This window comes from Symsagittifera roscoffensis, chromosome 2 (assembly GCF_963678635.1).
Source record: "Symsagittifera roscoffensis chromosome 2, txSymRosc1.1, whole genome shotgun sequence".
Taxonomy (NCBI): Eukaryota; Metazoa; Xenacoelomorpha; order Acoela; family Convolutidae; genus Symsagittifera; species Symsagittifera roscoffensis.
In genome coordinates this window covers 40040435-40052608 of record NC_087063.1, presented here as the reverse complement: position 1 = coordinate 40052608, position 12174 = coordinate 40040435, and the positions used below count along the sequence as shown (strand labels likewise).

At 36.7% G+C, this 12174-nt stretch overlaps 3 protein-coding genes across 4 annotated transcripts in view; 2 read left to right on the top strand and 1 right to left on the bottom strand.

Moving 5' to 3' along the window:
• Positions 1-12174, bottom strand: part of LOC134839156 (palmitoyltransferase ZDHHC9-like) — a 326560-nt gene that overhangs the window by 168565 nt on the left and 145821 nt on the right. The window contains exons 2-7 of one of the 2 annotated variants that reach the window (XM_063854613.1): positions 3056-3420; positions 2378-2535; positions 1869-2174; positions 1257-1408; positions 944-1050; positions 88-169 (exon numbers count right to left, since the gene is read on the bottom strand). The exons of the other annotated variant lie outside the window; for it this stretch is intronic. Of the exons in view, the coding sequence (XP_063710683.1) occupies positions 88-169; positions 944-1050; positions 1257-1408; positions 1869-2174; positions 2378-2535; positions 3056-3246 (996 nt within the window). The 5' untranslated portion in view covers positions 3247-3420. The remainder of the gene's footprint in view (positions 1-87; positions 170-943; positions 1051-1256; positions 1409-1868; positions 2175-2377; positions 2536-3055; positions 3421-12174) is intronic. 2 annotated transcript variants of the gene reach the window in all.
• The window catches only part of LOC134839158 (guanine nucleotide-binding protein subunit beta-5a-like), a 170800-nt gene that overhangs the window by 79377 nt on the left and 79249 nt on the right, over positions 1-12174 (top strand). The window lies entirely within an intron of this gene.
• Positions 4516-9387, top strand: LOC134839838 (glutamine synthetase-like). Its single transcript, XM_063855461.1, has 3 exons — positions 4516-5405; positions 6247-6819; positions 9382-9387. Exons 1-3 carry the CDS (start codon positions 4893-4895, stop codon positions 9385-9387), a joined length of 1092 nt encoding a protein of 363 aa, XP_063711531.1. The 5' UTR covers positions 4516-4892.

Sequence of the window (12174 nt, the reverse complement as noted above, 5' to 3'; positions counted from 1 at the left end):
CATATTGAAGCTCTAAAAACCGTGCCTCTGTTTCTCCTCCCTCTCACAAAAATGACGAAAACTTTGTTTTTTCATTAATTAACTCACAGCCTGTTTTTGACCTTCCTTCTTCTCAGCTTCATACTCGTTGATCTGCTCTTGAGTAACTGGATAACGGAGAAGCAACAGACTAAAACACAAAAATTGACTTCGAACAAAATCAACGAAGCTAATCGCATAGTTGATATTCACATCATAGCCTTAGTAGAACAGCCAACTTACTGACGAAAAAAAAAATTCAGGTGATGCGTTTGTGAAGAACGAAACCGGATAAAAAAGATTGTTTTTCTAAGCATTTTACGAAATTTTACGCTATAGCTCCTTAAACTTCATTATATTCAGAAAAATTTTTAAGCCGAGAAAATGATTTTCTACCCCAGTTTGCAAAAATTGAAACAAATTTCAGCGTAGATAATTTTTTTAAAAAAATTTCCTGAACAAAAAGAAATATTCACATTCACACAACTTAAATATATGTATTCAGTTTACAATCAGCTCAAAGCCCTTTGAATTTAAATAAGCTTTCATTGAGGACGCTTTTTTGATAAATTAACTCACAGAGCGAAGCGGGGCTCGCAACACTTGCAATACAAGCAAATGAAAAGAAAGTTTTTTTGGCTGTTTTAAAAAATAATTTTTCAAAAATTTGGTCAAAATAGCGGTCTATATGGTGATTTGGGGGAGCTCTCAAAAATCAATTTGTTCGACTTGAAAAAAAAACTATTTTAAAAAATGCCCCCGCCCCGCGAGATAATCTAAGATCCTCCCTATTCAAAACGCCAAAATATAAACTAAAACACGAGATGAGTTATAATAGGTTCCTAAAAACACCCGACAATTTACTTGGTGCACTAACACTTAATAGAAAATTATTGTTCCTCAATTGTCTATTGACTGTGATTACCTTGGTGACATGGGAGCACAGAGAGTAGCGCAACAGTTTGATATGAGGCCCCCTGGTCCGAATGGGTTTCCGTTCCCATCCTTCTTCCGAGTCCACGCACTCTTGATCTAAGGCGCAACAAACAAATACACACTGAGACTTCAAAATCACACATTCACCTGAAATTTAACTGACTTTTAAAAGCAGATTAGATATACCGTATCGCTTTTCAAGGTAGAGTATTTCAGACTAAGGCCGCGAGCGAAAACACCTATCACTCACGCATTGGCTAGAGGAATTAATGGCGTCTTTGATTTCAAGTGAGATTAGTTACGTCTTCGTTGGTGGTGAGGAAAGAGGTCACGAGGTAGGTGTGAAATCCAGCCAGACCCAGGATGGACCAGACAGTGAAGAAACAGATCAACATCTCCACTATAGTTGCCGGAGTGTACTTCAAGGTCTCCAGGAAGTTTGTGTTCTGCGTCCCTACAATTCAGCATATCATCCGCCATCACAATACATCTTGTATTACTGTTACAAAACCGTCATTAACGTATTTGTAGAAAACTATGTACTTACAATGCCGAAATGTGATCCAATAGACAGAGCTTAATATGCAAAAAAACGTCGAATTGATTAATTGTTTTTTTATTTTTTAGCACACTAAAATCAACGTAATTGTTTGAAAATATGAAAAGTGCTTCCTCGAAAAAGCGAACAGTTCCAGCTATTTTAATAACACAATCTTGCAAAAAAAGTCCATCAAAGGCATTTTCGGTCTGTTTTTCACACACTCATGCTGCGGTGAACGAATTTTTGCGAAAAACATGTCTTTTAAGGATTTGAGGAGAGCTTGGATAGAGCGACAAAACTTCAAAATCCCTCCTCCCACTCAAAAATCTGAAGTGCTTCCCCTGCTTGTAACATGCTAGTGTCTGATACTAACTGAGGACCATGTGAATGACGTTGCATACGAATATATAGACTGTGAGGATGGATAGGGAGAGTAGAAAGAGATAGAAGAAGCGGTAGTTCCTCTTGCCCACGCAGTTGCCCACCCATGGACAGTGGTGGTCGAAGTTCTCTACACAGCAGTCGCAGATGCTGCAGTGGGAGGCCCTGGGGGGTCTGAAGAACTTGCAGGTGAAGCAGTACTTCAACTTGATCGTCTGCTCGTTCACCGTAATCTCGATCACACGAGGGGGCGCCCTATACACGTTCGGGTCACTCTGCGGTGGCAGAGTCTCCATAGCTATAACACAAGTTCAAACTACCATCTTCATGCCACCGACCACCTAACTTAATTATTCAATTTCGTTGTTTTCCCAATCAAAATGTAATTTAAAGTTTATGACACCTAAAAAACTAAACGTTCCAAGTTCTCCCTTGATACTTTTCAGCTGGTGTAATCGTCGCGTTTCAATCTTTGAGGTTCAATGAACATCACTATGCTACCTTTTGCTTCAATGAACTTTGTTTCGTCTGGCCTGGCACGCGGAAGGAACCCAGGGTCTGAGAGGGAGCAGCGTAGTAGGACGGACACCACAAATATGTAGAGAATGACTGCCACAATTGGAATGGCGACTGAGACGTGCTTCGTCAAGTAGTGGCAACTGTGAACACACATTATGTGACCGATAATTCCGCAACTGGGAAACGAACCTTAGAAACCCGAAACTTAGAAACCAATTTGACACAGTAGATGAAATTTGAGAACATTTCAGTGTGCACACCTTTCGAGATCTGAAAAAAAATCTCACGACGGGCGGATGTTTTTGAGGGGCAAAATAAAAAACCCAAAAACTTGGTCGAGCGCAGGCAAGTTCATAAATAAAGACGCCAAAAATCTCGTTTTGGGCACTTTTTGAAGGTTTTGACTAAAAAAATTGCTTTTATCTGCGCGCTGTCCACATCAAAAATTACTATATTTTGGCAACTGAAGCGCTTTTAGACGAAGTTTAGGTTCGTTCGGCCTAAAATGGATGTCGTATAATAAAAAAAGGGTCAAATCACTCAGATAACTACTAATTGCGATCAAATATACCCATACTATCAAATACGCCCTTATAACTACTAAATCTGATCTATCAAAAAACCCAACTTGTTTTTAGCTTAGAAAAGAGATGTACTGACTCGAATCCGAAGAAGAGCCCGGCTGTTCCCGTAATGAGGGATAGAGTGACTATGAGCACCGAGTACTGTCTGGCCATGATGATCCTGCCGTTGCAGAAGAATGAGTTGCGACCAGGGTGGAACTGGTAGCGCAAATTCCTACCCCCTCCACCACTCCCACTTCCGCCTCTCCCGTTAACTCCGCCGCTCATCCCTGCTAGAGGGCTTAGACACTAAGATTAGATAGCTCCCTGATAGTGATATGTATGGCCCCTGTAAGCTACAGTGCGTGTAAGCCGCTAAAGCCGAATTAGTTGTGCAGCTGTTGATTTGATCGGATCGGTCCTGTCATGAATCACTGACTTGCTTCAAAATGTCATTTCAATCTGAAAAAAAAATTGAATCGGCATGTAGTAAACATTCGATGCAAGTAGCACCGAATGTTCCGAACAGTCCTTAAATAACAAAAAAATTCAAATAAGCATCGTTTTTTTTCTACGTGGTATGATAAAAAAGGTCTGAACAAAAAAAACTCAAAGCTTTTTCATGTATAAAAAGTCCTAATTGCTTTTCATACTCGACAGTGATAGCAAAATTTTCCAATTGTTATAATTTTTTGTTAAAAATGATTAGAAAAACGAAAAAATCGAAACAAAAAATCACAAATAACGTCTGCACTGGCAAGTAAACCGACAAAAATTGAGCAGACGAAATATAGACATACATTTTTTTCAAAGGGAAAATTTTTTAAGCTAAAAAACAGGTTCTGGCCGGATTCGAACCTTTGATCTCCAGAACTTGAACGTTAATCTTTGAGCAGACAGTAGTTGAGTCGAAAAAAAATGAAAAATTTAGTTTGAACTACATTGAACAACTGCACTTTCTCAACTACAATGAAAGCAGCTTAGCACAAGCAAATTCCGTGATGTGGCAATGTAGCAGCTAAGCCGACAAAACTTGGACAGACAAAGGAAAGTCCGACAATTCATTTTTTCCCGATATTTCAATTGCAAACACACAAAAAAATAGAAGGTCCGACCGGTACTCAAACCCCTGGCCTTAGAATGCAAAGGCGACGAAGCTAGCTGTAGGCCAAGTGGGAATGAACTTCGAAGTTGTTAAGATTCAATAAAAATAGCAAGTAAGAAAAGCAATTAGAACTTTTAATACATGAAAAAGCTTGAAGTTTTATACGGGAAAAAAAGCCCCCGATTACAAGACACTTGCTTTCGCAAGTGTAATAAAGAAAACTTCCGAAATGATTGAATGATTCTGTTAGTAAATGTGTTCACATAAAAAAATGGTTCCGATTTGATAACGCATAACGCTTTATTCTCGCGAGCGTAAAAATTTTTAAAAGAAAACCTGAGTTTCAGAAAACAATTTTTCGTCACCTTAAAAATCTTTGATTTTCAAGACTTTTTATTGGAACTTTTTTTGATAAAAAAAATAACACAATTTGAGAAGTCTGAATCAGTAGAATCTTGTAATTCTGGCGTAATTCGCAACAAAACAACGCCTGAAGAATATTAGAATATCTGCGAGTTGTCTTTTGATGAGCGTTGTCGCTTTCCGCTGGTAAGTTTTAGATAAGTTCAGTTCACACGAATTTGCCAAACTTCATCAAAGCGACTAATTTACAATTTCGTAGATGTTAAATTAAACACGCTTTCACTCGCTCTTTTTATCGTTACAACAACCAACGATTAAATGCCATGACTCATGCGCAGTTAATTCATTAAGTACATTAAGGCCCAGTAGCGCATTTATAAAAACTTGTTTACTCTTTTTATCTTCTTTTAAGACTAGCAAAAAAGTTCAGCTTGTAATTTCTGGCTGCAAAAGGTCATCAGTCAGAATGACACAGGATGAGAACTGGGAAGAGTTCGACTTCATTCGATTTACCTGGTGTGACACCAATGGTGTCCCTAGGGGCAAAGTGGTACCCAGAAATTCTTATCGTTCCTTTCAAAAATCAGGAGTCGGGATGAACTCTCTTTATGCCATATTCGGAATCGACTCAAAACCACCGATTATACCTCATATCATCGCCAGAGGCTCTCCTAATAACAATCTAATTCCGGTAATAGAAACTTGGCATTCTTGTCCATGGTCCGGAAACGGAAAATCTAAAGTGGCTCAGGTATTGTGCCAAATGCACGAGCTCGGCAAGGACTCCAAGCCCAACTCATTCGACTCCAGAGGCATTTGTGTCAAGTTACTCAATCATTTGAAAACTGAGTTCGGACTTGAACTATATTCGGCACTGGAGTACGAGTTCGTTTTAACCAAAGACAAGAATCCTCTCGGAATTGCAGGACACAGCTGTTCGGCTTTCAACTTGAAGAAAACGGAAGACATTTGCTTCGAGGCACGAAGTGCTTTATCAAAAAAATATATATGTATAATGATAGATTCCTGCTAGAGACCGGGTCAATTTCCCGCGACGTTTTTGTCCGACCATTGAAAACGGGTAGGAACTTTGTATTCAGGTGTGTTTTAGTTTCTTTTTTGTTTTCCATCAAAATCAGGTACCACAAAAAATCATCGGACTGGATCGAGTGATATATCATTCAGTCGTGATTCGAAGGACAATTTGAATATTCCGAAAAATTTACCCAGTGTTGAAAAAAACCGGTTCGAAATTTTTGATTTTTCGTCTATTTTCGAGCAAGTGAAGGGATCGAGTAACTTTCGTTATATATTAAAATTACCAATTTTTAATTATTTTTTTGATGACAATTGAAGTAGTTTTTGCGTAACTCACTTAACTTCAGCGCGTTTGTATAGCTCTATCATCACACAACGTACAAGAAAAGACAATAACTTGAAAAAAAATTCTAAGAAAGTGCTCGGAACATTCTGTGCTACTTGCACAGCAACTGGTTATCCTTGTTGCATCTTGCCTTCTAAATTGATTTCTTTACCATACATTTCCTGCGCTGACCAATAAAATTTTCTAAATCACAGTAAGTATTTAGAAAGTACACAGTTAACAAATAAACCTTCAATGTCTTCATGATTTACAGCACATTTTTCTTTCTCAAGATGGAAGTGAATACGAGTACTCCTGCTAAAAACAATACGGACTCAAAAATTTGAACCTCCAAGTAAAACTTTAACGGCACTAAAATATTGGAAAACAATAAATTTGGATCAAAATTTGCGATAAAATCTAGAAATTAGTAACGTAATAAAAAGCACTTGGTTAGATTACAAAAAGACTACAAGAAGCCGGTGTGTCCATAGAAAGTATTCATTCTGAGGCTTTTGATGGTCAAATAGAAATGACAATGCAGCCCAAGTATGGAATAGGTTCTGCTGATGACGCATGTCTGCATAAAGACTGTGTTAAATCGACCGCATTCGAATACGGGTACGAGGCAACATACATCTGCTGTCCTTCAGAAGGAGTTTTCAACGGAGGGCATTTCAATTTTTCGTTATGGAAAGATGGTCAGAATGCTTTGACAGACGGTTCTGACCAAGTAGCATTATCAGAGCTGGCGAAATACTGGATATCTGGAATTATGGAGCATGCAGCTGGAATCACCGCCTTAATCTGTCCTAATAATAACAGCTACAGAAGGTTCTGTGGCGTCGCATCAGCTCAAGCGGAAATATGTTATAGTCGCGAAAGTCGGAGCGCCATGTTGAGAATTAAAGAAACATCAGATGTCCAAACATATTTGGAATTCCGTAGCCCAGGAGCTTCGGCAAACCCATATCTAGTACTATCGGCAGTACTTGCAGCAGGGATGGACGGCTTGCGACAGCAAAGATTGGTACGTTTACTTTTTACATAGTTAATACATTAGTTTATCACATTTGAATTCATTTTTTCCAATTATTCACAAGCGATTTTTCTACTAATGCGATACGAGAATATATGCTATGTAAAGTAACCTTTGAAAAAAAGGCTATTGTGAGAACCGCAACATATTGCTTATTCTCAAAAAAAATAATACTTAAATACTAATGACTATCATTCTAATTTCTATTACACTTTGAAATTAAGAAAGCTCATTGGGTAAACAAAAAATAGACGATAGAATCATTTGTTAAAATAAGACTTGAAAATGTTTTTTCTTCGAAAAGTTTTGTGATCAGATGAGAACATCATAATTTCAGATAATTTACGACATATGGCTCCATTTAGTGATTCCATACATAAATAAATCAAAACAAGGATAGCCTGATACTGTGCAAGTAGCACAGAATTTTCCGACCTGTGTAAAAATACCAGAAAAAAAAAATTTCAAATTAGTGTCGTTTTTTTCCTGCTTGGTGTGATAAAAAGATCTAGCGAAAAAATTAAATTATACATATTCGACATTCATAGTAAAATAGGCCCATTGGAAAAGAATTTTTGCAGAAAAATGACTAGAAAAACAAATATTGCTGAAAAATTCTAAAACTTTAGCAGAAATTTTTTGAAAAACTCCAAAAACTATCTTTACTCATATAAATCTAAATTTTCACGGCTTATAAGCTTTGGTTAGCCTGCTTAGCCTCATCATATTAGCTTGAAATTAGACAGAGTCAAAAATTTCAAACTGGTTTTTCTCGACACCGAAAAAAAAATTTCAAAATGTTTTAATGTCGTTGAAATCACGACTAAAAGGGCTTTAATATGATGTATCACTCAACCCAATCCGATGATTATTTAAGGTACCTAATTTAGCGCAGAAAACAAAAAGAAAAAAAAGAAATAAGTATAGCCGGTTACTGCGCAAGTAGCACAAAATGTTCCGACCATAGTCTTAAGAAGATAGTTTTTTTTTCAAATTACTTTCGTTTTTTTCCGACGTGGTGTGATAAAAGGAGCAAAACAAAAAACGGAAGATTAGGTATATTCGACAGCCATAGTAAACCATGCAAATTGAAAAAAAAATTGTAGAAAAACTAGTAGAAAAACGAAAAAAAAAACGAAGAAACTAAAACGCACTGAAAACAAAGTTCGCCACCATTTTCAAAGGTCGGAACAATAACTTCGCTAATGTGAAATTAACTTAAGCCACAAGAAAAATTCATGTCATGGGAACAGAAAATGAGAAGACAAAAGATACTGACAACTAAAACTTTACATATCAAATTTTGTGACGTCCTAAGCATGTGCTTAACGGATTTAGGGGGAAGGGGGATGTGGGCTCAGGGATTTGACCCTCATACCAAACAAAGGTTCTCCCTTTGGTATTATGACATCCGATTTCGGCCAAACCACCCCAAATTCTTTCTAAAGATGCCAATATAAATCAATTTTGAAGGGAAGCTAGCGCCCGAAACTTTCCCGAAACCCAAAAGTGCCCAGAAACGGAATTTTTGGCACGTTTTTTTTTCTTCAAACAATTGCCTGCGGCGCAAGATATAAAGACCTTATATGTAGACACTATAAAGACATTCGGCGCCAATATATACTAATTTTGAACGGAGCGCGCGCAAAAAAACTCAATTTTGTCAAAATTTTTCAAGTGCCCAGAAACAGAATTTTTGGCCTGTTTTTTTTTTCAAACAATTGCCTGCGCGCAAGATATAAAGACCTTATATGAAGACACTATAAATACATTTGGCACCAATATACCCTAATTTTGAAAAGGAGCGCGCGCAAAAAAACTCAATTTGGTCAAAATTTTCCATATGCCCAGAAATGGAAATTTTGGCCTGTTTTTTCAAAAAATTGTCTGCGGCCCAAAAAAATAAATACCTGATATAAAGACAGTATAAAGACATTCGCCGCCAATATATACTAATTTTGAAGGGGAGTGCGCGCAAAAAAAACGCTATTTTTGTCAAAATTTTCCACGAAGTGCCCAAAAACGGAATTTTTGGCCTGTTTTTTTTTTCAAACACATTCCTGTTTGAACTTTTGACTTGTTGTTTTAAACAAATGACTGAGGCGCAAAGATGTCAAAATGAGGTCTTTATAGTGTTCTGGGAGTGCTCGGAAAATCAATTTGGTCAACTAAAAAAGTCAACCTAACAAAAAGGTCGACTACGCTTAGCGGCTTGAGTAGCAGCAACTTGATACGCTAGTAAATTGGTTAAATAATTTTTTCACTGTCAAAAAGTTTAGACCCAGTTGCAATACCCTTAGTAATGGCATGTAATGGCAAGTGTAAAGACACTTACGATGAAAACACTCGCACACAAATTTTATACGTTTTTGAATAGAGCAACTAAATATTTTATATGAAGCTGATATAACTTAATAGGGAAAACTACATAAAACTTTCTTTAAAACTGACCAAGTTTCTTCATTAGCTTAAATGAGAAAACTGACCAAAGGGCAGAACCAGTTGTTAAATTTGAAATGCTTATGAGCATTGTGATCAAATGCTTGATTTCAGCGTTGAACAGTTTAACGGCTTTAGTTGTAGCTGGATTATGTGACAAGTTTTTGTATTATCTTAAATTATCTTAAAAATCTATGCCCCTGTTTGACTAGCTTGCTAATCAAAATCAAAAATGATCGAAAATATTGTCAACCTTTTTTTGGGTCAACCAAATTGAAGTTGCGAGCATTCCTAAAAACATTAAAAAGACTCTATTTTCACAAAATGTTTGGCGGCGCACGCAGATTTTTAAAAAACAGGTCAAAATGCCGTATTAACCAAAAAATCACGTTTTTGTTCTTCCCATGAAAACCTTGAAAGTTTTGATTGAAGAATCGCGTTTTTTGTTCTCCCCTTCAAAATTAGCAAATATCAGCGTCAAAGGTGTCTTTAGATAAACATTAGGTTTGATCGGCCGAATATGGATGTCATGGAGTGACACCAAAGGGGGGTCCCTTTGGTTCGTAGAGTCGAATCCCTAAGGGTGCCGCCTACACCGCCCCTGTGATTGAAATTTTATTACACAGAGGCAAAGCGGAGCTTCGCACCACATGCCATGCAACGCAATCATAAAAAAGCATGAGTCGAAAAAAAAGAAAAATGTTGAAAAAAAACCCCAAAATTTAGTAGTTTCTCAACTGAAGTGATACGGAAGAAATTTTTGAAATTTTTCCAAAAACCTAGCCTTTCTCTTACAAAAAAATTGGGAAGTAGCCGCTTCTTCAGGAAAAACTCGCGCAACCGCTTCTTTCGATTGATATTTTTATCTCAGATTTGATAAGGTAATTTTTAAGAAAAGTCAAAAAATTTCTATAAAATAGTCAAAATTCAAAAATCAGTAACTTTTTTCTGCTAAACGCAGGCCGTGGCCAGTAAAGTAAGAGGATTTCTAAAACCGCATTTCTCGCTTGAACACCTAACCTGAAAACTGTCAAGTAATTTTCGAGCCAGGTAAAAAAAATTTAAAAAAAAAAAACGGTATAATTTTCAAAACTTTTACTTATTTTAAGGCCATAGCTTTTTTTCTAGCAGAAACTGGGCGTAGCAAATTATAAAGTTGGGCTTCCAACAACATGTTGGGTCAATTAAACCTCTGATATCACATTTGGCAGAATAGTTCTCGAGAAAAAACCAAACAAACGGTCAACAAATCGAAGAGTTGACAATTCCGAGAATCATAACTTTATGTTTTACAAAAATAGCCGTAGCCGCAGATGTAAAAGAAATTCTTCCAAACTGTTGTTTCGATTGAACACAAAAACCGAGGTTTGGCCGGGTAGTTCTCGAGAAACGACAAGATGTTTCAAAAAACGGTCAAAAAATCAAAACTTTGATTTTTCCGAGGGTCATAATTTGCGTTGTATAAAAAATTTGGGCGTAGTCACCTATGCAAAGAAGCTTACCACAACTCGTTCTTTAGATTGAACCCAAAATCTCAGACATTGAAGGGTATTTTTGGTTAAATTTACCAAATTTTGTAAAAAAAAAAATGCTCTAAAATTAAGAAAAAATGGTTTTTTCGAGGACGATAACTCTTTGGGTAAAACTGTGAGTGGCACCGCTAATGCAGGGGAGCTTCTCACTGCCAGTTATCTCCATTGAATCCACAAACTCCGGTGTGGGAGTTTAGTTTTTGAGAAAAAATTGAAAAATATTTACGAAACGGTCAAAAAACCAAAAATTTGAATATTCCGAGGGCCATAATTTATGTGCAAGAAGTTTTTGACATAACCGCTTATTGAGGGGAGCTTTTCAATTCCGTTCTATTCATTGAAACCCAAATATCAGATTTGGGAAACAAAAAAAATATCGGTTAAGTATTCCCCCACAGATGTTTTCGAAGGCTGTAGACAAAAAGAAAAACAAAAAGCGACCAGGGGAGTATGCAGGCACACAAAAATGTAGGGATCTTTCAATGTATACTTCTTCTTTTTTGAAAAAAGAATTAAAATTATCAAAGCATCTGAGAAAATGAAAAAAAAAACCCTTACACTTTCATATTACCTTTTTTTATCAAACAAGAATTCTAAGCAAACATGCCAAGCAAGACACCATAAATTCAAATTAGCAACTGGAAAAAACTTACGAAGCGGAACCAGGGCCGACAACCATAGAACAGACAACAGTTGAGCCGAAAAAAAACTTACTATGTAGAAAAAACTTTAATAAGTTAGAAGTCCCTCCTGAAACTACCCTGTAGTAACTAGTACTCAGTCAAAGGATGAACAATGGCGTATGATGTTCAATGTAGCAGCTAAGCCGACAAAACTTGGACAGACAAAGGATAGTCCGACAATTCATTTTTTCCCGATATTTCAATTGCAAACACACAAAAAAATAAAAGGTCCGACCGGTACTCAAACCCCTGGCCTTAGAATGCAAAGGCAACGAAGCTAGCTGTAGGCCAAGTGGGAATGAACCTCGAAGTTGTTAAGATTCAATAAAAATAGCAAGTAAGTAAAGCAATTAGAACTTTTAATACATGAAAAAGCTTGAAGTTTTATACGGGAAAAAAGCCCCCGATTACAATACACTTGCTTTCGCAAGTGTAATAAAGAAAACTTCCGAAATGATTGAATGATTCTGTTAGTAAATGTGTTCACATAAAAAAATGGTTCCGATTTGATAACGCATAACGCTTTATTCTCGCGAGCGTAAAATTTTTTAAAAGAAAACCTGAGTTTCAGAAAACAATTTTTCGTCACCTTAAAAATCTTTGATTTTCAAGACTTTTTATTGGAACTTTTTTTGATAAAAAATAACACAATTTGAGAAGTCTGAATCAGTAGAATCTTGTAATTCTGGCGT